The 27747-nt window shown below is 41.9% G+C and overlaps 1 protein-coding gene across 2 annotated transcripts in view; it reads left to right on the top strand.

The window, feature by feature from the left end:
- The window catches only part of ccdc88c (coiled-coil and HOOK domain protein 88C), an 82692-nt gene that overhangs the window by 17533 nt on the left and 37412 nt on the right, over positions 1-27747 (top strand). For both annotated transcript variants that reach the window (XM_088925645.1, XM_088925646.1), the window contains exons 4-11: positions 15853-15922; positions 20097-20155; positions 21942-22025; positions 22982-23122; positions 24592-24776; positions 25322-25403; positions 26522-26680; positions 27530-27676. In XM_088925645.1, coding sequence (XP_088781771.1) covers positions 15853-15922; positions 20097-20155; positions 21942-22025; positions 22982-23122; positions 24592-24776; positions 25322-25403; positions 26522-26680; positions 27530-27676 — 927 coding nt within the window. The remainder of the gene's footprint in view (positions 1-15852; positions 15923-20096; positions 20156-21941; positions 22026-22981; positions 23123-24591; positions 24777-25321; positions 25404-26521; positions 26681-27529; positions 27677-27747) is intronic.

Here is a 27747-nt window from a genome sequence, read left to right as displayed (position 1 = left end):
TTGCGACGTTGAGTGGCCTTTCCTGCTCAGTAGTCACTGCAGTGTCTAATGTAATGTGATGTACCAGCGAATAAGTACAGGTTGTGCAGCAGACATTTCACCGCGGTAATGATCCAACATTGATCTGCATGCAGAGTTAAAAAGTAGTATCTGTCAGTCTCAAAATCGAAAGCAATATTTCTATTAGATTAAAAGAGATGTATTCACAAGCCTGCTTGTTTACAATGTTATAGGGGCACGTCACCAGAAGTTTTGTTGCCTCCTTCTGCATCTCAGAACATGGCACTGCACATACCTAGAAATTTAATCTATTTTGTAATGTAAGTTGGAGGTTTTACAAGTTACTGTGTCCATTTTACTTTTATTGTGGTTTGAAATGCACTTGCTCCCCTTAAAATGAGTGCCTTCTCTGTGCTTTCTTGAGGAGTAATGATCTCCTGATGAGACTCCTTGGGATGCCATCAGGCTGGGGTCTGTAACCCCGTTTCTTTAAAAGGTCAGCTCTATAGCCCCCATTGCACAGAACTCTCAGAACAAGAGCTCAAGGGAGTGACATCATATCTTTCCAGTTATTGTTCCACAAGTCACTTCAGTCAGGTTGTAAGCTGATGCTGCCTCCTGCTTCTTAATGAATTATTTGAACTTGTAATAGCCTTCTTTGATCAGGATGAAAGGTAATCTCCCCAACCTCCTAGGTTCTTATTAACCGGTGGTGGTTTAAAATATATTAATGTAATTACAAGACACATGAGTAAGTGGAGGAAGGGCGCATTATTCAGTACACCTGGTAAATGGTACAGAGTTTGTTTACGGACAGTGTTACTCCAAAACTTCTTCTTTTGATCTGGTGTTTTTGGCCATGCTTGGAAGAACAGGAAGCTATCATAACTCTTAGTGATGTGAACATCAAAAAAGCTGGAGGGAGACATTAAATATCACTTGTCCTGTGTGGGAAGAAAATAAGTCAAACTTTTTTAAAAGTCAAGCTTTATTGTAAGAGCATGAATTATTTATCGTTTTATAGGCTTAATACTGGTATCTGGCTTTGCAGCCTGAGTTGGTCTGTCTCTCCTATGTCGGCGAAAGAAAACATTTTGCAGTGGTGGAAATCCAGCCACACTGGTAAGGGATCACATTTTCGAGTGTTACGTAGTCCTACTGCTGCACAACGTGCTGGGAACGACAGCCTAGGACCTATTTTCAGACTGTGAAACTGCCACAGAAAAGCAGCACCTCCAAATGAAACAGCCTTTAATTTAGAGGTGAAATGCATTTGAAATAATATCCTCTGTAATGAGGTAACCACAGCCTTCTGTTTATGAAAGAGAGAAATCAGGAATATTTAATACAGTCTGTGAATGCAGTTACTGGTAGTATTGTCATAAAAGAGATGTATTCAAAACCTGTGTATTTGTGAAAGGCAAAGCTGGCCTCTCTCACTGGGAGGGAGATAAGGAATGTTTCCCCCCTACTCTGGGCACAGGCAGCACTGAGGTAGGAGCAGTCTGGAGACAAGACCTCCTGCTGGGACTGAGGCAATAACTGCCCAGTCATATTCACGACCCCTTGCGTGATGAAGTGGATATTTCAGCCGGGTGGTCTTCTCAATCACTGTGTGCCAGCTTCTTCCGAACATCTTCCCCAAAGCTCTGGGAGTGCCACCCTTTACTTCTGGGGTTCCCAAGTGCTTCTGTTTTACACATTGTTCTCTACTATAAAATAACTCAATCTACATACAGAATTTTCAATCTGTTGCTTTATTTGTGCTATACATTTTTAAATGGCAGTCCTGTCAATCTGGCATGATTGGCATGGTTTGGATTTTCAAATCATTTTTTTTTTTAAATACGGTCCTTGAATTTATTTGGGGCAGCAGGGTAGAGTAGTGGTCAGGGCTTTGGCCTTGTAATCGCAAAGCTGAAGGGACAATTCCAGGTGGGACTCTGTCTGAATTGGCATTGAGCAAATGTTCTTGAGTGACTTACTTGGTTAAATAAAGGTGCCAGATGGCAGGGGGGAATATGAGCAGTGTAATCAGTGGCCTGTGCTAATGCCGACAGCTAACAGCTTCTCTGAGCCTAGTCGAGACTCCTGAGTTCACTCAAGCCCAGAATGGTTACAGCACCGGTTTGTACCACAGAAAAAGCGCAGTCCCTAATGCTTCAAAATCAAAACTAATCATGCAACTTTCTTTTGTATTTTCATTTTGCAAGCTACAGTTTAATGGATGATGGCACTATGAAATTGGATATAATGGTATGTGCTTTGGTGTCTGAAGGGAAGTGCTCCTGCCCCAGATAGGAGTGAATTCTGAGCATGGCAGAGTGGATGCTGAAATGTAGAAATAAAGGTTTTGCGGTGGCGTTTCTGACATTGGAGAACCTTTTCAGCATGTGCTTAACTGTCAATAAAGTTTTGCACAGTGGCTCTCGATTTTCAAACAAAATGTAGTGAAGTGGCCTAGTTGAGTATACTAAACTGACTATAAATAGTTACAACTGCAATAGACTCTGGTTGCCTTCTTTGGTACCAGACAGAGAATCAGAAATCCACCCTCCTAGGTGTCATCCCCGAGTCACGTTACGGGTCACGATTGTCAAAGAGCCTTACGCTGCATGGTTTCGAAGAGGATTGGTTCTGAATGCGATTTGCTTCCTTTTTCTGTCAAGGGCCAAAGGGTGTTGTTCCCAGCAGTGTTGTGTTTCGGGTGAACCATTCACCCTGGGGGCTTGGAGACCTGGAGGTGTGTCTCAGGCAGAGACCGGGCCAGGTCAGGCACTCTGGGGCTTTTGTTGCGTGAGAACCGGACAGGCGAGAACGCAGTGGGCTGCCTGCCAACACAGGGGAAAGTGGGAGGTTGTGTTGCTCTTCAAATAAGAACATTTTACTCTGTTATTAAAAACCAGCCTCCACAGGATTGTCTGGGATCAAGCAGCAAGAAACGATTTCATCCTCTAAAGACTTCAGCAAAGCAATACTGAAGTCCTAATTTACTGAGCCATTTATTGTTTATTGCATTTTACCCAGATGATTGTAGTAACTTTTTGCCTGCTGCTCTTCCTGTCTTTGTAGGTCTGTTCAGATTTTTCTGTTTCAACTCATTTTATACTGTTTGTAGATGGATAGGACTTCATTGATCCTGAAGGGAAATAGATGTGTTACAGCAGTCCAGCCCAAGACAAGCAAAAATGGACATCAGAATAGACGAAAAATTAAAATACGTACAGTAATATAAAATAAATACATAGGTGTGTGCAAAATATACTCATAGTCACTGTAAAAACAATAAAATATGTGCAAAATGTGCATAGGTATATACAGATTGAGTGTTCAAAAAAAGTACAATGGTGCCACATGCTGTCCATAGCAGATGAGCAAATGAAGGGCTAACAGTCCTAGCATAGGGCAGCGTTATACACCCCGACAGCCGCCAGGCGGAAGGACCTGCGGAAACGTTCCCTTGAACACCGTAGCTGGAGCAGTCTGTTGCTAAAAGTGCTCCGCTGCCTAATAACAGTAACGGTATAGGAAACATACATGTGGTGGAAGACATCCAAGCATCCCAGAAACTTGAGGCACTTATCGAATATGATATGTAAGGAAGACATAGTTCAGTGATGATGTAATGAATAGTTCTCTGGCATGTAAACCTACTCTGGAGCTTAAAGGGTGTTGATTTGTCCTTGCTGACTGGTGCGATGCTAGCAGCACTCTCTGTGCCTTTGTCATGTAAAGGCATCTTTGGGGTAGGGGGTTGTACAAGCACAGCTGTTCTTTGTACTTGTGGATCTGTACACTCCTTGTTTCTTATCGGGCTTGTTGTTCTCTTTAGGGGGATCAGAAGAATTTCAGTTAAGGGGGTCATGACAAGAAGAAAGCTTGTAACCCAGAGCTTAGAGTTTGGGGCAGAAAGGTCCTTTGAAACAGTCTGCCATGTTGGGAGTCTATTGGCATTTTGTATTCACTCTTTGTTCAGGGCAGAGGTGGAAAAGGGAAATGTGCAAAGGGCGGGGGTGGGTAGAGGTTTGTGTTCCTGGTTGTTGGCTAAAGACTGGTCAATAAAAGTGCCTGCAGGAGAGCTGCCCTTTTGGAACAGCTGCTTTGCAGGAATTCCTTTCTTTTGGCCACCTGTCACTCCTCCAGACCTGGTTCATGCATACCACACAAATGTGGCACCCCAGGCTCCTGCCTCTCTTTCAACTGTGCAGGAAACCGTTGTGGATGGATGGAGGTTTCCATGCTTTTCCAGGACCTAGAATGCTTAAGATATTGTCTTGACATATCTTGTTTCGACAGTGCAGTTGGCTACGTATTTTGGCTGAGGGTTCCCGTTAAAATCTGGTCCACTCTGTTTAATAATGGCTTTTCTGTCCTTGGTTAGTGATGGTTTTTGAGAATGGAGAACAGTTTGTATCCCCGTTGTGAATTCATCTGTCCTTACTCCAGATGACCATGTGGGCAGACTGCTACGAAGCGTGTGTTTCGAACCAGATGGGCTGTGGGCCTCCAGGTTTCCCGATTAAACTGACAGATGCTTTTTGCGAGTAGCATATGCAGCAAGCCTGCCTGCTTGGACCTCAGCCAGTAGTTCCACGCCTTGAAAGATAAAATAAGATCATCTGTAAACAAACATAAATAAATGTTCAGCCTGGTACTGCTAATGTGCTTGATGAAGAATTAAATGTGTGCCACATCTGGGCCCAGCCTTGATCAGGTTTCCTGTGTGTGTGCACTGATGCATGTGACACACCAGCACTGTCCTTCTCCATTCTAGAGAAGCAAGGAGAGACAATTCCCTTTCTCTTCTTTTGGTAGTGTTTCTCTTAGTTGTACATTCACAGCCTGGAAAAACAACTTGGCATTTGCTCGGGAGAAGGAAGCACTCGAGAGATTCATGCACCATATTACTGCACTGACTGGTCAATCGCACCTCTCCCTCGCGACCAGGAGTGTGTACAATTCTACTGTGGTAGCCAAATAAGGCAAGGGAACGTGAAATGGGTAGACTACATTTTGCTGCATTATTTTTAGTAAAAGTTCTTTAATGTGATTTTGAATGGAACTCTCTTTTGCAATGTTCATTGCATTTCTTGAATTCATCTCAAATTCACCATGAAGTCATTATTGGACTATTAATTAGCTTCACCCCTAGTCCTACATTTCTGTGCCTGTTAGGAAGAGCAGCTGGAAGTGCATGACTTCAGTAGGCTGTTCTCCATCCCATTGGTCAGTTTCCTAACACAGCAGCCTATCTGGAAGAGAGAGATTAGGGGGAATGTTGGAAAGATACTGCTGTTAGATCGTGCTGTTGTGGGGACTACAAGACATTAGCCATTAGGATCTTGAGCAATGTGTTACATGCTAGCAAGGAACTCAGCGCTTATGCTAATACAATAAAAAACAAATCGGTCATTATGCCCTGTGTAAACAGGTCATAATGTGTAAAATCTGCTTAAAAGCTCTGCAGATACTGCTGATGACCACTTATTTAGCTTATTCATAGAACAACAAGTGGTTGCCTTTTTTCATTAGATATTCATGCGAACTGGCATCTCCAATCATTTTAAAATATTGCTCTCCAGCTCCCCCATACCTGCTCAGGAGAGAATGAGCAATGTCGGCCTGCTCCTCCAGCACATCTGCCTGCAGAGCCATTCTTCCCATGATGCACTGCAAGCACCACAGCACCTGACAGGAGAGCTAAAGGCAGCTGGGAGGAGCCTTGCCCACACCGCTGCAGTCCAGGGATGCCTACCAAACCAGAGACGTCTTGAGACATGAGAGCCAGGACAGCTGTGGGCTGACTAGTTCTTGTGGAACTCAGCTGGGTGTGCACCACCTCTTTGGGAATTCAGACTCTTTTGGCTCGAGACGCTGAGTTGGTGATTCCTGGCTATACGGAAGGTGTCCTCTAAGTAACCACCTTTACTTTTTGAGCAACCTTTGAACCTGCAGGTTTTTTAAAATGGTTCTTCTTTCGTACTCATACCTGTTTAAAATATCTAAGAAGGTGGCAGATTCAGTTGGTTTTAAATCCGATTTAAAATTAATTTAACTATTTTGTGTCTGGTAGGAGTGTGTTGCTGGCAAACAGTACCAGCAGTGTACTAAATGCCATTTGGTATTTTTATTAGGGAGAGGAAATACACAATTCTGCAACTGAGGCAGCAGCATAAGCACCAACAGTTAAAATGAGCAAATTAATCCCTTTAATCAAAGCGAATAAATCACTTGGCAGAAAAAAGAGATTTCAGGCAAATCGATAAACACTCTCCGCACTGCTGATCTGCTGATTTGGCCTTTCTTGTCCTGATTAGAACATTTAATTTGCTTTTTAATTTATCAGTTTGTTAAGAAAAGTGTATTCAGATTTCACTGAACAGACTTTTAAAATAGAAAAAAACTGCAAGCTGAACTACAGGTTTTAGAGTTAACTGAATATTAAGAGGCCAAATGGCTGAAATTTAATTTCCTAGTGTGAAACAGATTTATGCTCAAACCTATCCTGTACAGCTATAACATTCACATCAAATTTCATTTTTAAATGCCTTTAGGATTATCTTAATGATCTTTTGGATGCATTCATAGACCACTGTTGACTATATGTGGGCAATATAATTTCTGTAGCCTTAGTTTTTGCTTTTTATAGTTAAATGGCAAAACCACAGTACCACATCTTTTAATCTAGGCTGTTAAAAGATGTGAAGGTTGTACGTCCTTGCCTATTTATATACTTTTCATCTCCTGGATGTGAAAGCCCTTTACATATGGCAGGTGACTCTCTTTAACCACCACTGAAGAGCCCCCACCTGCGTGACACCTGGTAACCATTCTGGACCAGGAGTTTCAGTGGGGGCGGCTCAGGTATAGAAGTGAGTAACTGCTTCACCTGACTTTATAAAGGCCAGTTTATGTGAGCTCATTGAGCAGTTTAGTCAGGAGAACCTTAGTGATTCTAGTTCAGCGGGGGAAGATGACGATCTTAAAATTCCAAAGCAAATGCTGTTCTTATTTCTGTTGTTTTGAGCACATCTTGATCTCGTATGGTTTAGGAGAACTTCCTATGCTGTGCTAGGCTAAAAAACGTCATTAACGTTTATTAAGTATGTTGCGTGCACCCTGGCAACAGTGTGTCAGAAAGAGACTTGCTGCGTCACGCCGAGACGGACAACTGCCGTTTGCCCGGTTTTCTAGCTCCTCTTTATTTGAATGTGGTTGCGTTTTAAATAACTAAACACTGATGTCTGTGTTTGCTTTGGCCCATAAGCATGCATGGAGCTACATTTCAATCCAGAATGGCATTAGCAGTGAGCCGCTGATGCAACATGTCTGCTTTGATCGAAGATATAGACAATATCTCACCGACACATATCTCACTTTGAGCTCAGTGGACACCCCCAGTCCTGGCTCATTGCCATTGTCCATTTTCATTCCCAAAGTTAATCACATTGAGCTGACTTACTAGGTATTATTCTGTCTGACATTTTTATACGGTATGCCAAAAGAAACATGCAATGCATAAATGTTTATATGAAATTCAGAGATCTCTGAAATTGTGAAATCTTGAATGAATGTGAATCTTGTGAAATCTCGAATGTGGGCAAATGGTTAAATACCACTGAATGCCTCCCCTCCAGTAATCTACCAGTAATGTACCAGGATTTTGAAAAGCATACGTCCTCAAAGACCTCTCTACTAAAGAAATAATATAATGAAAAGGTGTTTCAGTGTTTGTGGTGAATGATTATTGAAGTTCAATGTGATATATCTCCACCTTTGGACCATGTCTCCTTTGACTCCAACTGTGCACTCTGTAAAGAGCTTGACACCATAAGATGGATTTTATTTGCAAGCTCATTTGATTAATTCTGTTATGTAAAGTGTACAACTGACAGAGCAGATGTGCAGGTTGAGTGTACGAGACTGCATGTGAAAAACAGCCATTACTCCCACAACACTGCAGTCTCCTAGTTACTGATTCATCCACTTCTGGCTGGCTGATGTTCATTCATTGAAGTACCTCGTAAGCAGTTATGCAGAACAGCCTGCTAATTTAAAATCAGAGACTGATGTTTTGCCGTAAGCACAGTTTTACACAATAAAAGAGATGTGCAGGTCTTTTTGTTTTTTTGTTTGAATTTAGAGTTGGATAATTGAGAGCCAGAGATGTACTCCTTTGGCATGCCCAAGGCTAGAGCCAGGTGTCATTTGACAAGCTGCATGTACCACCTCTCTTGACATTAGATCAAGTTCCAGCTGGACAATTGGTGCTTTTCTCAATGGTGGCTGTGGATGCCTAGTCAAGTCACAAGAGTATTTGTTTGCCAGGAAGTTGATGGAGCCCTGTCTGAATAATTTTGGACCTAGTCCAGCAGTGCCCTGTCAGTGGTGTGCCTCTACTTGGCAAATCCTGGTCACAGTTGGTGACATGACTGAAGGAAAAAGCTAGCAAGATCTGGGTCATAGAGCTTGAGCTTGAGAGCTGAGCCACTGAATTTCATTTAATGCTGAAACCTAGCTGTGGAAATAGAAGAGCAATGCAAATGCTGTTCATTTAATATAGGGATCTATTTGTTGTTTATGTAAAGCAAAAAGAATTTTAAAAATATGGGTAGTGACCCTTTTTTAGCTTTAAGGGTCATATTGTGGTTTGTGGTGACTGAAGGAAGGCGGGTTCGATTGTGCAAGTTATAATTCGTCTTCTTGAAAAGTCTGTACTCTCTCATTTCAGAGTGCTGATTCTCCAGGATCTATCAATAAAACTGACTAAACCCCTTAAGCAAGCAGCTGTAAGATATTTAAACAGGTCACCAGAGCAGTAGGAAATGAATCATGGGCATATTAGTGTATTGCTTGTTTGCGCTATGCACCAGTCAATGGATAACCCTGCCAATAGCAGAGTTAAAAAAAATGGCCTGTGTTGGTATCGATTTGACACAGCACTAGAGCGATGTGGCAGGCATTTGGAAACGATTGATTCTTTTTAAAGAACAGCTCAGAAAAATGTGCCCATCAGCGATTTGGCGGATGCTATTGATTGGTCCACTTCTGCAACAGGTGGTGACTGTCTGTACTTTAGCCTGCCAGACTAATAAACGCAGGTAGCGATCAGAAAGCAGACAAAGGTGTACAGAGGAGTAAGTGGTGCAGCTTATTCTCAGAGCTCGATTCAGAATCCCATTGGTGGTCTTTTCCCAGTAGGCACATCTCACTTCTTTTCAGGGAACAGTTGCATGAGAGAAAACACCTGAAAATTCTCACTGAAGAATTTGGAAACGTATGCTGCATAATCTTGACTTGAATAATTTCTGCTGTGTGGGCTGTTTTGTGGTTGCGCAGCCTAACCCTATAGCCCTATCTGTTTTTAAGTACAGACAAAACAACCCAATACCCTCAATAATCGTATTTCCTTCGATTAATAATGCGCTTGAAGCGAGTGAAGTCCATGGCCGCAGTGTCAGAAGGAACACTCACAGCACTGCAGTGTTAGAAGTGATTAATGCTCTGTCACCACAGTAACTTTCTCTACTGAGCTGCCACCATCTTGCCCTCCCTGTAGTTTAGCCAGAGGGAGATATAGTTTTTTCAGTTGTTTTGGTGCTCACCTTGACGACAAGCTCTTCTTACGCCAGAGCCCACAATAAAGTCAAGTCACCCTAAAGCCCTTTTCAGGGATTCCCAAGGCTCTCTCGTGTCTCTTCTGAACAGTGCAGGTGTTGGCTCTGTATTTGCAAGAGACTTTTGGAGATATAAAGGTAATTTGATATGCTTCGTAACCGAGAATGAGTAATGCACAACTTCCTGCCCAAAATCAGCAAGCACGGTGGCGTTTTCCCACAAACCCCTGTGCGCCTGTGCTACAAATATTGAACAAGTGCCTGAGCCTCATTCAGTAGACCAAGCAACCATGTGTTTTGTTGTTTGTGTTGCTTCTGCTTTGTGCTTGGTGTTCTCCCATGTCTGTGACCTCCAACTGAAGGTTACAGGTTTCAGCAAGGCAAAGCTCTGTGGATCTTCACTTTTAGAATCCACAATCCTTTTTATTTTTGGAATTGCAAGTTGCTGTTAAGGCTTCTGTACCCACAGAAGAAAGAGACATGTGGTCATGCCAATTTAGAGAGCCCTGTGTTATTTGACCCCCTAAGGGCTTGAGAGTGAGTGCCAGCTTGAGGAGTGGCCCTCCTCTTACAGATGGCACTCAACACATTGGAGAAATGCTCTTGTGCCCTTCCCTGCTGGAGCTTAGCCAATTGTGCATAATTCCTTGGGAATTCTTGCTCAAAGGGCAGTCAGCAGCATTGCATGTGCTTGAACTGACAGTCTGCCTGATGCATCAGTTTTTAATATCTAACCATACTCTGCTCTTTGCTCCCCAGCCAAGCTGGGAAAAGTCACGTGGAGGATGTTTTCCCAGCTGTGGTCCTTCGTGCATCCTGTGGAGCTTAATTGTCTGCTGAGGAAAAAAAAAAAGATTCAGCACACACTGAATATACTCAGGGTTACCACAGTCCCCTCTGTTCACCTAGTCCTCAGCCTCTGACGGCTCTTGGCTAGTGTTAGCAAAATTCAGTCTGTGCCTGAGCTGGTGCTCTTTTAAGCCCTTTGTTCCGAAAGGCTTTTACCAGATGAATCGCTGGGGAAGCCTTTTGCTCCTTTAGGACAAAAGCTCTTTCCTCTAGTCCTAATGCTCTGTGTTCCTCCTCTTTAGTACTTTTGTCAACACTTCAGGTCCCCAATAAAAATGGATCCAGATTTGTCAATAATGGAACAGTGGCAGAGTGAAATTTGCCCTGATGACATCATGAAATGACAGACACTACAGAACGGCTAGGGCTAATTACTCTTGTGATTAATGTTTCTGTGTGCAGTTGGAACTGATTTTGAAATACGAGTGTTTTTGCTTCAAGACACATTGGTGAAGGCACTGTTTCTCGTCTGTTTGGCTTATTGCTGTATAGCTTTTGTTTTATATATTGCCTGACTTCTATGCCACAATCTTGAATTCCTGTCCAGCTCCTTGTTTGTTTTTATTTTACCTGTGCAGTGGTAAGTTACAGGTAAATGCATGTTCTTTGCTTGCTTGTCAGTGCTCATTTCATCTTGAGAAATGCAACAAGACTATCAAATCACCAACACAGCTGGTCTCTGGGGCAAGTGACAGCAGGTTACACCAATGAGAAGACAATGAATCATAAATAAAATATGTACACCAAAGTTTAATTTTAATAAGCCCATAGCTACAGCTTTGTACTAATACCCTTTGTTCTCAGTTGTAGTTGAGGTGTTGGCTTAATTCAAAGTTCAGTCTGATGATCAAGCATTTATTGTGTTTTGAAAGATGCCAAAGGAGTACCTTTTAATGAAGGGAAACCACATTAAACACACAGCCATTAAGTTTGTGGTTTGAAAAACCTTCATTGCCAGTTCTTTTCTTAGACTTGGTTCAAAAGCAAATTCCAATCTTTACATAATATCAAATATACTGCACATAAACTGCTGTAATGAATACTTTGGAACTGTACTGAAATTTCCGACGTTTGCGAGAATTGTAATTAAAAGTTGATGTTGCAGCATAATGAGTCTTGAACCTGTTTTTGCCTTTTCTTGGGGGGTTAAAAGGCACATGATTTCAATTTATATGTTTTTCAGGACTCGATTTAAACATTAGAAATACACTGAATAGTTTAGTTTTAGAGTGGGTTTAAAGAAGCTCTTTGCAAGTGTGTTCTCTGTTAGTGTAAAATGACGTCCAAAAATATAATTTATAATTATAGTAAATATTGTGATTTCCTTTGTCCTAGCACTGGGATTGTGAAAAATAAAAGATTATAGAGTTATTAAAATGTATTTTTCAACCACAGTTTTGTACACCCATGTTTTCTTTAGTTCATTATGCAGAGGAGGAGGTGTAGTCATTTAAATGTTTGTGTAGTTCTTTTGTGGTAGATGGAATTGATGTGCATATTGTTTCTCTTCTTTTTACTTGCATCGGGTTGAATGTTTTTGCTTAAGGGAGGGGAAATGTCTCCTTCAACCCCAGAAATAGTGTAAGGCTGCATTATTTTTTTTTTAAATCCCAAGTGTACATGTGTTTAATTTAGAAATACCTTGGTGAAGCAGAGTGTGATGGCTCTTTGGTTGGAATTCAGGGTAGAAGTGTTAGGGTACAAAAACAAAATCCTTTTATAAAACTGCTCAGGCTTTTTGATAAAGTTTATGCAGGTGAAACAAAGTCTTTCCTTATGTATCCTATTTTGCAGGAATCTGTCCTGTTGCGTTATTGAGATTTTTGCCTGCCTGCCTCTGAGCTGCTGTCCAAACTTGCTGGTTCTGTTGGAAAACACTTTGTGTTCAACTGTTTGTCTGCCACAGAATGTGTTGTACTTAACTAATGTTATATAACCAATACGTCTCTAATTTACCTGTTAAAACAGCTTTCCTAAGTAATTTAACTGATTCCTCATGTGATGAGTGACCCTGTGTCCACAGAATTCCCCAGGCAGTGAAGTTAATTGTTTCAACTCCCTGGCATATTCATGGTTTGAGGAACACAAATGGTGGCAGAATGTTTTGGGCAGTAGTGCTTAGAAACATTTTAATAAGTGAGCTTGCCAACCTGTTAGCCTGTAATAATTGTGAATGTGGAGTCATTAATAATGGAGCTGCATCTTTTCTTCTGTGCTTTGACGACATGCAGAGTGACACGGTTGGATGTCAGACGGGGTTTTGTTTAAGGACAGTAATGAACATTTGCTTTGATGAAATGGACATGCTATACAGTATGTTACTTAAAGCAATTCTTTAAGCAGTTCTTTATTTTTTGCAATTTTTTCATTCCTTTCCTGAAGATGAAGTTCTCTTCTAGGAGTCTAAGACATGTCAATGCAACACCTGTATTATAAACCACCTTTGCTCAAGAAATTCGATAGCTGAACGTGGTTTGACTGATATTTGTGTGGATTGTCTTCTGTTACAATTAATTATCTGGCAATAAAATCAGATTGACACCTTAAACCCCTTTTATTGTCTGATTCTAATTGTTTTGTGTATAATTTGGCTTTATTATGGTGATGCTGTCATTCAAATACTGGTTGAAGAAAGCAGATACCAATGTGCCTAGGCACTCATTTTAACCAGAGCCTGCTATTCTATTTCAGTCATTACTGTCATCTCAGACAGCAGATTCTAACATTTAGCAATGTTGGCCACCATCAAAATGCACCCTTAATAAGTGGATATGCCTGACAAGCCCTTTTCTAGTGCAGCTTTGTATCAGAGCTCTGTATTGCAGGGTAGAGGTCTATAACAAGAATGGGAGTAATACGTTTTGCCCATATCTAGATTTCAGTGTGTTGGGCTCCATGGCATGGTTTATGTATTAACAACTTGGTTAAAAACTATTTCTTGTGTTGGCGCAGAATCTGTTCTGTTAGATGAGCTTAATTTGAAAGGATCACTGTCTCCTTTATTTTGGTTTCTTTTAAGTGTTAAAATGTTGATATGTTCTAAGAAAGAGACCAGACCTTTTTGTAGATAATGTCAAATCTGTCTGTAAGAGGGCTGGGGGGGATAGACGAAAGATATTAACACCATTATCTTCAACCTTTTGGGTCCTTTGCTTGCAACATCAGCCTGTAAATCTTACACAAGGCTGTGGAATCGTGAAGAACAATACAGCGGAATGTGCCCCAGGGTAGGTATCCGAGTGATGGACAGTTGTTTTCTTTCCTCTTGAGTAATCCATGGTTTGTGGGTTTACAGAGTGGAACACTCAGACAGCGGGGACAAAGGCAACAAAAGGTCTTCATGGGGTCCTGCCTGACAACCACATTCCTCACACAGCCCCTCCGCCTTTGTGGAGAAAAGGGAATTCTTCTCTCCTGCTTTGCATGGAGAGATCACCAAAATATTATCGGGCTGCACAGCTAAAGATGCAATTGACGGGTCAGCTTCGTTTGCAGTTGTGAAAACCTCAAGGAGCATAAGAAACAGAAGCTCTTACTTCGGTGGGGGGATAACCGTGCTTGGCTAATTTTCCAGGATTCACCTGCATTCAGAAGTCAGAAACAGAGTTGTATGTCAGCTGCCTGTTTCTCCAGGTGTTGGAGGAAGACATTGTGTTGTGGATGACATGCAGGCACATCACAAAATGACCCCTGCTCCCCATCATGTAAATGTTTGTCCCTTTAATACTTTAAAACCCGGAGTGTAGCAAAGTGATGTAAGCAATTTTTTTTTTGTTCATATCAGCAGGTGCCCAAGATATTTTAAAACCAGATTGAGAGCTCTGATGACACATTATTATTAGTTATGTTTAAGATTGTTTAGAACTACATTACTACGAGGTTTTATTAAATTTCTTTGAAATGGAACCTGTAATCTTCTAAATGGTTTTTGGTGTTTTCCATGCTTAACCAGACTTTTTCCATTTCTTAGCACCTGAATATCACGAACACATTTTAAAAGGGACTAATTTGTAAAGAACAAAACCTGGGTCTAAAGCCTCCAGAATTTGTTTTGCTTTTTTAAAAAAAAATCGAAACACTCCCACACCTTTCCAAAAACCGAAAAATGAATTGCACAGCTCAGAACCGTATCCAGTGACACGGCGCTAATTATAGAAAGTGTGCTGAATTGTTTGAGTGAAAGGGATGGGTTGCTGGGGCATGTTCAGTCTTGCAGGAGCTGTTGTTGTTCTGCACTGCATACCTGACCTTGGCACTGTAGCAGAGCACAGAGGGGAGCAGTGTGCAGACCCAGCATGCTGTGCAAACAAAACCCTTCCCTTCCTCTGTGGCAGTAAGTGGGGGTGGAGGGGGCGTGTCCAGATGTGCACAGCTGTGAACTTTGCCTTGTGGGCACAGGATGACACTTTCGGCAGGCCAGACCTGCACAATGATTTCCTGTTTGCTCTGGTGGCGGAGCTTAGACTTTAGCCCTTCTATAGAGAGTGTGTCTGCAAACAGCCCGTCTTGACTCGTGCACAGAAATACTCCACAAGATTGATCGATCTTGGTGGTGGTTTTTTTTTCCAGAGATAGAAATCAGACTTCCTTTTTGCAGCGCTTTGAAAATGTTCTGGGTTGCTGGCTCTTGTCCAATGTGCTGATGATGCTGAAAATGACATTACACTTGAACTCCGCATATACTGGCTGCAAATAAGGTTAAAGGGACCTGCAACACTATTTTTCATATTTTAGGGTTAGAAGGCATTGGCATTGAGTGCATTTCAAACCGCAGTGAAAGTAAAAGGTACACAGTAACGTGTAAAACCTACAATTAACATCACAAAATTGACACAATTTCCAGGTCTGTGTGGCATCCAGTTATGTGTTGTGGCCCTATTACATTGTAAACAAGCTGGCTTGTGAATACATCTCTGTCAATCCAATAGAAATATTGCTCTCAGTGGGTGCAAAGCAGGATACATCCTGGGCAGGATACCACTCCATCACAGGGCACACACAAACACAGATGCACACACTCGCACTGTAAGGCCAGTCTTCCCAGAAGCTAGTTGACCTACCAGTATGTGTTTGGACTGTGGGAGAAAATTGGAGAACCCAGAGGAAAGCCACGCGAACAGGGGAGAACATAAAAACTCCACACAGAAAGCACCCCGGAAATTGAACACGGGGCCCCGGCACTGCGAGACGGCAAAAGTTACCACTGCACCCTTCTTTATTCATGTGTTGTGTAAGTTGTTTACCTCTCTGCGGTGTTTTCATCCACTTTCTCTCGGGCCATTTCGGTCACAATGCAAGAGCAGCGTGTTCTTGTTTGAAAGCGAAGGGCACACGGGGGTTCCCAAACTGGCGTTTGCTTACAGTGTGCCCCTGTGTTTTGTTCCAGGAGACCCTTCAGCAGTTGATAGTCATGACTTTGCCCAATGTGCTGATGATTGGGAAGGACCCTTTGACAGGTAAGAATATTGCTTTTGTGGTTCACGCACAGGGCTTCTGTAGAATAACACTTCGCGTGTAACATAAGTGAGAGAGTAGATAGAGTAATGACTAACAAAACCCCATGATTCAGTATCTAGTTTCTAGCTGAGTAATTGAAACATAATGGCACACTATAAATAATTAAATTGTGGGAAGTTTGTAGTACGTATGCAAGTCCTGATGCTCTGTATATATAGTTGGAAGCTTGGGAAATACACAGTATGGGTGTTACAGATGGGTATTGAGCTTGATTTATGAAGCGCATATTTATGACATAAACCCAGGAGTTATGCAACCCTGGAGCTCAGGCTGTGGTTTTTTTTTGTTCACACTTGGGAACCGCTTGGGAAGGCATTTACTTTTTTTTTCAGTACAGATATTTCTATAATTGTAACGATTTTTGTATTTGTCATTGCATTTGTGGGCGAGTTAAAGTGTCTTACATAATCCTGACACCAGGGAAGAATTCATTTGGTAACCCAAGCCGTTGTAGTCTGTGTAAGATGAGATTCAAACACTTTTTAAAACTGAGATTTTTTAGAATAATTCTTTGCATATTGTAATTATAATGTAAACGATGTAACTGTCCTCATCAGTGTTCTTTCTTTTAAGTCCAATTCTGTCCTCTATACGTAATAGTTTTCACCTTTTTAGCATTGTTAGCATGACTGCCTTCTAGTCTGAGGTAAGCCTGTTCGGTACTGGGATGGGAGACCTCTGTGGAAGATCAGGTTGCTTCTGTAAGTGGTATTTGTGGATTTTCAGTTGTAATGACCTAGTATGGTGACCGGGGACACTCGGGGGCACTGTAGGAGGTGCCACCTTAAACCAAGGTCCTGACTACTTGGGCATTTCAGATCCCATGGCGATTGTAAGGGTTAGCAGGTTCATTTCCACCCTGGGTTACCACAGCCTGACCTCCCTCTGTTCTCTAATTCTTCATACTGTACCTCTTCTGCTACATATTGGGGCTACTGCACTTCAGGGCTGGGGAAGAGGCTCCTGTCCTGTGTGTAAGGTCAGCTGAGATCTTGTTATACAAAACATGAAGAATTATTATTACTATTTGCATTCACTGAGAGTTTAGATTTGTTTTCTGTGATCAGATGAAGTGAGAAACAGTAGCTTTAGAACAGTTAGGACTCAGGCTGATATAACGCTCAAGTGGGTCATTTGGCTGATGCCACCCTGTGAAAGGTTCCCTCGGAGTCGGTTTAGTATTTCAGAGGGAGCTTGTATATTCTAGCCAGGCTCTCACACCTCCCTGACTCTGTTCTTTAGATCTGGCGTGCACAGAGGGTGACACCCGAGAGGCCATTTGTTGTATCTCTCTTACCCAGCAGATATGGGGCCCTGCTGGGTCTGGCCTGCACCTTCCTGACTGAAGACTCCCAGGGGTGTGTGTCTCTCTAGCCCAGTGTTAGGAGTGGTGTCTAATTTACATACCTGTATTAGCTGCAGGGGGAATATTCTGTGCTTGTACTCTGTCCCACTCTTGATGGAGTCTCCGGCTGTCTTCTAGTTTTTAGACTTAAAAAAGCTCACGGTGCAGTAATCCTCCACTGTGAGGACATTTTGTGCATTTTTATCATACTGTTGTGTAGTGTAGCGATGTTTCACAGTACAATTCAATTCAAGATACAGTATTTTATTCATCCCAATAAGGGATGCAACATACAACATGTAACAATAAAGAACAACATTTTAACAGTGTGTAGTATTTAAGAAGGTATTAAGTAAGGTAAGTAAGGTATTAGGTACATGCACATTTAGGGGGGTGGCTCTGTCCAATGAATATCATATTGATAAGACTTCTTTTTATTTGCCAACCTGATGGCCTCTGGAACAAACCTAAATTTCCTTTTCTTTGTCTTGCACTGCGGAAAGCAAAAATGTCTGCCTGAAGGCAAAAGTTCAAAAGGCTGATGAGGAATATGAGATGGGCCGTCAATGGCGCCACAAGTCTTCCTTTAGTTCTGCTGGGCATACAGCTGTGCCAAGGGGCTTAGAAGCCCACCAATGAATTTTCGATTCATTTAGTGAGTAGACTCGGCTCAGCTGCAGGGGTGAGAGCGCAGTCTGCCGGCATTGCTTGTGACTGTGTGGCCCGACCCTGTGATGTAAGCGAGCGCCGGCTGGTCCTGAGTACAAAACGCTGACAAGGACGCAGCCTTGAGAAATCTGGTGGGAAGGATACACGTGCTGCTTTTTAATGTGTTCAGGAAGTGGCAAGGCAGCAGAATACTTCCAGCCCTTCTGTTACAGACTTGCTGATTTGTGCCTAATTGAAATTGCATTCCTAAGTTCAAAAGTGTGTTGAAGGGGTCTGATTATGGTTTGCACATTTATGCCTTTGATGAAGGTTCTTGATTTTTTTTTTGCACTTCTGTTGGTCTTAAAGTTTAGCCTCTCAACAATGAATTAACACCTGTTTCTCCAAAGAAGTACAAACATCTGTGTACCAGAGCTGTGCATTTCAATGATTGCTATGATCAATTAGCTTGCCCGTTTATTTTTTCATTCGTTTATTCAGGGTGCTTCTGGAAAAATCGCGCCCTGTTCCTGTCTCGTGCAGGAAGTAGTGCTTGTGAGTTTCCATGGATCTGGGGATGTTTTTGTTTGAATAGCCTTCTATATTTAATTGCTTATCTCGATTCATAAACTTTCCGATTTGGTTGCACAAACTAGCACAGCTCCGCGTCGTGTGAATCTGCAGTTTTTCCAAATGTCAATTAGTAATTAAAAACTCAGTAATCTGATCGTCTTGTCCTAGAAATTCTCTGGATGTGTCTTGCCTTTTTGTGTTTTTTTTTTCAAGGTCAGGGTTACTCTTACACTGGGTACACCTTGTGTAATAAAAGAAATCCTATCACAGTAGACATATTACACTATTATTTTTGAAGGAGCATAACCACTCGTATTTACTCTGGAGCTGAATTAATGTTACAAGAAAAAAAGCCTGAATGAAATGGAGAGATGTACATGGTGTCTTTAAACCCATTACAGCTTTTTTTTCCCCCACAGTTGTCTTTTCAAATAGAATTGCTGATTAATTTTTGGTTATATACTCACCTGATGTGGAATTCCCAGTTGTGTGCTTTTCCACATGTCAGCTCACAGTACTGAATCCTGTCACCGCACACAGGGAGAGTGAGGAAATGCAGATTGTGAAATCTCCAAGTATTTGAAAATATCAATCCAATCACATTTTATTAGTTAGTAATTAAAAATAAGCTGATTAGAATTAAGGTTGTCGGATTCATTGTGATTGTGAAAACCATCTTTAAATCATGCTTTAAGACATGTCTAAAATTTTAAACTTTAAAATATACCCATCAGTACCCATATTGGTATAGTGTTTGAATTCAGTGGCATGCCATTGTTTTGTATGCCAGCAGGTTACTTTTCATCTTTGTATGAGTCAGGGCTAAAAATATGCTCAGCTCAATGAATTAGCCTGTTGTGCGTCATCATGATATCTGTTTATGATCCGAGATGAGGAAAAACAAGTCTAATGAATACTTGCCTCCAACAAAATACAAGTAAAGGTGTAAACTGTAAACCATATTAAATTAACTTAGCCATTATGTCTGAAAACATTTGTGATCATACCACATAGTGAATTAAGGACAGATGTTGGAACTGTTTTTGTTGAACATCATAAAAAGGCATTGTTCTAAATTTCTCTAAATAAGACTTTCCAGGACTCAAGACCTCAAATGTTTTTTAAAATGTATCCTTTTGATAGGAGGCCTCATCATTGTTTTTTTTATTGATTATTGTTTACAGTCCTTTCTTCCACAGAGGATGATGTCTAAACCAAAAAAAAGAAGAGAAATTAAACACTTACTTTCACCCCAAGATCTGAGCTACATTTAGAACATTGTACTTTCAGATTTTCTCTGTGGAAAATGCCTTCCCCTGGATGTGTTAAATTCACTACTGTGGTGTTTCTTTACAGTGACAATGTTCTTTTTTTCCTGAATGACCAAATTTTGAGAACACAAACATGCTGCACATGGAAGAACATTCAGCTGTTTATATATTTTTTTTCTTTTCACACAAGAGCGACTTGGCCTTTCTTAACTTACAGATACTCTATATCCTTGGTTTCCTCTCTGTATTTAGCATGTCTTCTCATTCCTCCCACAGGTAAAAGCATGGAAGAGATGAAGAGGCTGCTTTTGCTTATGCTGGGCTGTGCTGTACAGGTAACAGGCCTCACTGAGATATGACATGTACAGGGAACCATGCAGATCTTGAGATGAGTGAACACTCATTTTGCTGAATGTATTCTCTTAACTTTGTAAACCCCAACAGCTTATTGTAACAGGATAAGTTGTTCCTCTTGGAAGGTTATTGCTGCGCAAGTCGTGAAGAAAGAAGAACAATGCATTTTATATTTGTTAACAGATTACTGGTGCTGACCATACCAATGAATGTGAATCACAGCAGGTATATATCAAATGTCTCTATTATACTTTCAGGAATAGCTATGTTGCCACACCCTGCAATAGAATTTATGCCTTAATTTGTAACTGCAGTGGCTGTTTTTTTTACAACGCAATTGCTGAGAATAAAATGCAGCCCTGCCATTTCATTTTGCCAGGGTCCATTCATAGATTATTGGAAGGCAACTTTTCTGCTGCTGGCTTGCATAAAAGTGACCAGAAACCTGTACCAGATACCTCCTTGAGTGTTTTTGGGTCCTACACAAATACAATTGTTATAGTGCGGGGATGTGATAAAACTGCTCTGATTACTGCTTGGTACTTCGATGCAGTACTGTTTGTGAAGCAGATGGCATGTCACCTCACTCAAACGTCTTTTCCTTGGTATTCTGTTTTAATTTTGCATTTTGTTTTTTCTTTCTCTTCCTGTTGTGCCTGGACGGTTGAGAGCACTTGTTTTTCCAGTTCTCGGTGAACTGCCTGGAACCAAGTTCTAGAGAGGGAGGAGCTCCCTTTACAGGGGATATTATGTGCTTGCTTGCACCAGGTTATGGTATTCAAGCGTTGGGCTGGCAGAGTGACTCTTCAGTCCCTGAAATTGTCCAGAGTCTCCAGCTCTGGCCCTGCAGAGTCCCAGTTCAGTTAATCTCCCGGTTACCTATTTTCAAGACCGGCAACTTTTGTAAGCTCGTGGTGAAGAGTACTTAGTTTTAAGTTAAAACAAATCTCTTAATTGCTAGATTTAACAAATTAACAATTGATCACAATGGAACTGTTCCGTATCTATAGAAATTGTTGGTTTAATGGTGGCCTGCATGGATTGGGTCCCTCCAGGGTTGCAGATCCTTCTGTGCCACTACGTAAAGAGCTATGAGAAATAGCTATGACAGGCGGTACAGGTAACAATCGGGGTCCCCTCTCAGAATTCCTGACTTCGTACACGTAGTATAGTAAACTTATTTTTGAGAAGCCTGTATTTAAAGAAAAGTATGTTTCTTATCCAGTGATTCTGATAAGATGTTAAATGGCAAAAGATCCCCCATTCCCTTTTGGGATGAACGCAACTTCCAGTACTTCTACCAATTGGACTGCCCAGGGTAGGCCTCCGTCAAGACATGTCTGCTTTGAGTAAGTTTGAGTCTGTGCCAGTAGTCCTCTGTGAATAGAATTCCTGAAATGGGATCCACAAGTAGCCAGGTAGTACAGTGGTTGGATGGTCTTGTAGCCAATCAGGGTAACTTTGGTTTGCATCAAAGCAGCAATCCCTGTACCTTTTCAGGTGCCTGTGGCCTTGCTATGTTACCGTGAGAGCTCCGTCTGATGCAAACCATCCTGTGGCTCTTGTAGGGTTCACTGTGTGGAGCTAATGGCATGAAAACATGCGTTTCGGAGAAATCTGAGTGTTGTCTTCATGTCTCCTGTATTATATGAGAGTTTTAGCATGCAAGCAGAGTTGAATAACAATTGGCTATTAAAACAATGGTCAAATCTTGATTGCACGGTAATTTAACATGTTCATGTGGATTCATTTTGTCGTTATATTCAGTGTGAGCGCAAGGAAGAGTTCATTGAGAAGATCAAACTGCTAGACATTGAGACTCAGGCAGCCATCGTCACCCACATTCAGGAGGTGAGTGGAAGCAGATTTCTTACTCTGCAGCCTTTACAATTCAAAATGACATTTAAAATAAAGCAGTTGGGATGTGTCAATGAGGTATTTTTATTTGAAAGATTCAATCATGAAGACTGAGAAGCTTTCAAAACAACATGGGGATAAAGATGTACAAACATACACTACGGATTAGAAGAAGGGCATACACCATTTCAAAGACTCATAATATCTCTTTGAGCGTGGGCAAAACCATCATTAAAAGCTGAATGACACTGTGATGAAACAAGAAAGAAGAAAGGTCTGAATACTCTTGCAAGAGACTGTACATGCGGTTAACTCTGAATGCTACTGTAGGTGGACTCTAGGACTAAGTAGAAATCTTATTGGTCTCATGTTATTGGAAAATAACAACCCTGCAAACACAGCTCAGAAAACAAGAGATAGCCGTTTAAGCAGTTGGTTGCTTTTTCAGTGTTAATGGTTTTAATAACGGTGGGATTCAATGGCTGTACACCGAAAGGCTGAAAATTACTAATGAGAGGTAGGTCATTTTGGTTCATCTACCTAGTACGGTTGTTAGTAGCACTTCAGCACCATGGCTGGTAGCTTGTTTCAGATGCCCACAATCCATGTAAAAAAGTAAATGCAATTACACTTGTCCTCTGCTTCATGTTTCACAATTTATTTTGAAGAAGAAGATATATGGTTGATTTTGATTTTGTCACCTTTGAAGATTTTGTACACTTTACCATTTCAAAATATTTCACAGCATGGATTTTTTCATTTCTCCAACCCTGATTACACGTTTTCTCTGGGACTGGGCAGCTCTTCTTGCTGGTCTTGAGGCACCAGATGGGTGCACTTTGCACCTCAGTTCCTTTTAAGTTTCTTAATTGTTTGACTGGTCATTGTAGGTCTTAAGTCCTGCACTGATGTCTCGAGTCTGACGTTCCTGGTGGCTCCCTGTGTTCCAGGTGACCCAGAACCAGGAGAACGTGTTTGACCTGCAGTGGCTGGAGCTTGCTGACCTGCCGCCCGAGGAGCTGGACCCGCTGTCCAGGAACATGGCCTTCCACCTGCGCAAGCTCATCGACGAGCGGGACGACTGCACAGAGGTGAGTAACCAGCGCTGCCGGCAGAGATCCGCAGAGAGCTCTGGTCTGGCTCGAGGGGAAGATCACTTTATTGGCCAGATACAATGTAGGATTCCTCTGCTGGCCGCGGAATTCGAACCGGCAACCTTCCAGCCACAGGCGTGGATCCTTAGCCACAGAGCCACTGCACTGCCCCCAAAAAGCCACCGCACCGCCCGAAAAGGGCCAGGATGTTCTCTATGTGAAGACCCCTTTTTTAAAAGCAAACGTTATTGTTAAGAAAATAATCACATGCTTTGGGCTTATAATGCATGTCCAGTTTCTTCACTGCACAATAAATTTCTGTTGACACCTTTCACATCTTATTTAGTTGTAGCTAATCTTGTCTCCTCGGGAGTACGGAAATACACTCATCAGGGTGTGTGCTTGTTCAGCACTAGGTAAACCCTACCACGTCGGCAACATATCGGCGACATTTTCTTGACAAAATTGGAACACCCATGAGCTGTGGAATTCTTTAGTTAGCAAATAATAGGCTTCAGCTAACATTTAGGAAAACTTAAACAGTTTAAGCCTTCACTCCATAAATGGTCTTGTCCTGTGGTGTAACATTTCTCAGGATGATTATGACATGAACAGAAACAAGGAACTAAGACAGCGTAGTTATGTAGTCTGATAACTACATATATCGGTCAGTCTATGGACCGAAGAGACATGGATATTTAGTCCTGCCATTGCACTTCTCCAATTCTGTGTAGCGTGTGCATGAGTATAGTTACAATTATATATTGTACGTATGCTGTAAATATACAGTTTTATATTTATTGTATGGTCCTATGAATATCTGTGCGTTGGTCAATATGGGAGGTTGTTATTAGTGGTTGTTTGATTATACTGCTGTATAGGTCAATAAAGCGCTGTGTGGGAAACTATTGAGAAGGGAGTTACAGCAAATCATCAATGGGCTTTACTAATTCAGTCAAGTTAAGATAAGTTTTTCTACCTTAATGATTAATGAAATATCAGTAGTTTTCCCATGTGCTGTCAATACTGGGCTCTTGAACAACTGTTCCCAGTGCTGAAATGATTCTTGACCTGTGTAGTGGGACTGTAGTTAACGGCCACTCGATAAGGATGATTAATAGAGCAAAGCAATTGCTGTACGTTTACAGAACAAAATGTAAATTATGCGAGATAATGATTCCTTTATTTACCTGTAGTGTAGAAATATCCCATTACCCTTTGTAGAAACTCTTCTGTTTCACAGCAATGGGATTTTTTTGGCTTTTTAGAAAAAAAACCTGCTTAGGCAGATTCAACGAACAGTAACAGCATTTCTGTTGGACTGAGTTGGAGCTTAATTGACATACATGTTTACGGCCGAAGTGTCTGAATACTCCCCAGTGGAAGGAAGGGTGTTGGTGTCGCCCTAGCCGTGTGAAGGTTTACCGCAGTTGGCCTCTGTCTCTTTCCCTCTCGGTCTCACCCAGGTCATTGTGGAGCTGACACAGGAGAGGGATTACCTGCAATCCCAGCAGCCCATCAGCCCAGTTAAAGAATCCAGCCCTGAGCCCGCCATTGGCCCCGTCACCCTCCTGTCCAAAGAGGACCGGCAGCACCTGGCTGTGGAGCTGGCAGACAGCAAGGCCAAGCTGCGCCGTGCCAGGCAGGAGCTGTGAGTGTTTCCGCCCTAGTCTGCATCCACTGCCAGGCTTTTGTTACATGTTTAATTTTTCTGTTGGCAAAGAAATTGATATGAATGAATAAAACATCAGATTTCCAATACAGTTATAATATCAATATGTAGTAACAGTTATTAGACATAAGAGATATAGTAATAAGCGAAGGCTGTTACATTTTACATCCTGTATTTAAATTCAGCCCCGGAGTGTCCTAACTAAGTTCTGTGGAAGCAGTGGACTAAATCTGAAACCAGTGCTTTTATGCCTTTTGAGGACAGCGGATGATAATGCTGTGCTATATTGTTTTGTACTCAGTGAGCCTTAGATATATATATTTTTAGCACTGGAATGGGATAAGAATGTTGAGCTCTTCTTTTAGAGTCTGATTTTACGAAAAAATACATAGGCGTACATTTGAGGAGGTCAATTTTCTAATTTAATATTCGTGATTTGGTGCATATTATTAACCCGGTTACTGAGTGACAATTACTGATGATGACACATCAGCCATGCTGTTGCTTTTTTCTCCTTGTTGAAGAGAGGAGAAGACTGAACAACTGATTGATGCCAAAAATGAAATCGAGCGTCTGGACCTAGAGCTGCAGAAACTGAGACAGGAGGTGAGTACGCCAAGGGATCACACCTTTGTCACAGAGAAAGTGAGCAGATTCTTAGCATGAGCATAGCTAAATAATAACACCTATCCAGGTGCTCCCAGGTGGGGTGTGCAGGTGGCAGACTCAGAACGGGTGACATATCTTCCCTTTAGTGGACTAAAAGGTACTCCAGTAATGGTGTCAGAGTTGGATTTTGATGGCCTGCTCTTCAATTTCCTTTGGTGCTGAGGAGGTAAAGCTTTAGAGAACCGTGGCTATACAGGATCAAATCACAGCTCATTGCCTGAGGGTCAGTGAAAGTAATGTTTCAGGCCTTTGAAAATATGAAACTGTCAGAGGAGCCGAATCTCAAAAAGAAATCGTGTCATGGCAAATTGAGTGCAGCCAGAAAGGCTGGTAGGGGAAAAAGAGCTACACAATTTACTTGTTTGCCAGTCATAAAAGATAAGGGAAAAACGGATTGTCCAGCAAAGAAGATGAGAAAATCTGGCTTTACTCAATAGGTTTTACATCACTTGTAGTAGTGTGGTATAGATGTCAATTACTGACAGCTCTACATTTTATATTTCAAGATAAATGCCACTACTCCTGTAAGAGTTACAGCATTAAAGAACAAGCACTTTGTTTTTTCTGACTCATGAAAGAACTTTCAGTTTTTAGTATCTAGGCCTGGAAAGAAATGGCAAATGTTAAACTAGTGTTTAGTAATGGAAAGACTGAGAAACTACACACTGCACTTGCATGGCATATAAGAACTCTCAGTTCTTGCAATTCTGTGAGTATTGCTCTAGAGCAAACGCACACAGCTTTTCTAATTTTACAAACATAAAGGTTAAAATGTGACAGGAGACGATGGAAGCAGGGCCATGAGAATACAAATAAGTTTACAGTTCCAAATAATTTTGCAGAATTGGTTTATTTGGAGTTGCAACACCATTAAAGCCATCCCGATCAGGAAAGTCATCCTGTAAAAACACTAAAATGAGTGATGAGGTGAAAAAAAACTGTGTGGAAAGGTGAGGGGAGAGAGGTGTGGAGCACTGGATGGTGCAGACTGATGTTGAGGCTGTTTACCGATACAGAAGGAAACCCTGTAATGTGCTCTCTTCTCTGGTCCCTAGAGCATACAGCTGCTGGCAGACGCTCGCTCGGTGCGGGCCTACAGAGACGAGCTCGACTCCCTGCGTGAGAGAGCCGGGCGTGTCGATAGGCTGGAGACCGAGCTCGCGCGCTGCAAAGAGAAGCTTCATGATGTGCATTTCTACAAGACACGGATGGAGGTGAGCCAGGACAGTGGGCAAACGCAGAGGATGCTGGGAAGTTCTCCCAAGACCAAATGCTCGTTCGTACCAGAGAGTCAAGACAGTTGTCCTCTGTTGTTCAGTACCTTTCTCTTAACTTTTATGGAAGATGCTGTTTAGTTCTAAGGCTGTTAAAAGGTAGGCAAATAATTAAAAAAGTAACCCGAAGGTCATTGCCCAAATGCTGCAGTAGTATATAAAAATTGACATGTTTAAAGTAATATGTAGTATATTGTAGTCATTTGAGACTTCATGGCCTTTATCACTCACCATGGAGTTTCTTGGCTACAAATTGAAGCAAGGAAAAAATTCCCTGCTTGGATGTGCCAAATCCTCCCGCTTTGTTCTGGCTAAAAGTTTTCACCCGATTCTTAATATCGGACTTATTTATTGATGGGATAAACTGTGTCCTTAAAGACCTCCGAAAAGATGAGTAAGTCGGCAGACATTCACTTGGGGAAAAAACAGGACCACAAGGGAAATTGGGTCCTTCAATTAACTATTAATTAAAAAATAAACTGCTTAAAACTATAAAGCAAATGAGCGTTTCAGACGCTAAACATTCTTGCCATTCTTTGCTTTCACGTGCAAGGGTTCTTATGTGTTTCCAAAGAGCGAGTAAGCTCTGATAAAAAAAAAAGGGGGTCCTTGAAGAATTTGGCCTTGCATGTTTGTTTTTTTCAAAGCAGCAGCAGGGTTTAAAAAAAAAGAAGCAAAACAAAACAGGAAGCCACAGAAATCAGAGTCGGGCTTGAGAGCGCGTCAAGCGCCTTGAGCGCAGCAGGAGCTGCCGCGGCCGCCTGTTTGACTCTCCGCTGTCGCCTGCAGGAGCTGCGCGAGGACAACATCACCCTGATCGAGACCAAGGCCATGCTGGAGGAGCAGCTGGCGGTGGCGCGTGGCCGCGGCGACAAGCTGCACGAGCTGGAGAAGGAGAACCTGCAGCTGCGCTCCAAACTGCACGACCTGGAGATCGTGAGGCCCTCCGCCTGCCTGCTGCCATGGGAACAGAGGCTGCCCCCTCCCTTTCAGGCCCCGTTACCTAG

The sequence above is a fragment of the Atractosteus spatula genome, chromosome 9 (genome assembly GCF_055471065.1).
Source record: "Atractosteus spatula isolate fAtrSpa1 chromosome 9, fAtrSpa1.hap1, whole genome shotgun sequence".
Taxonomy (NCBI): Eukaryota; Metazoa; Chordata; class Actinopteri; order Semionotiformes; family Lepisosteidae; genus Atractosteus; species Atractosteus spatula.
The sequence above is the reverse complement of the archived record's forward strand: the minus strand, read 5'-3'. Positions and strand labels throughout refer to the sequence as shown.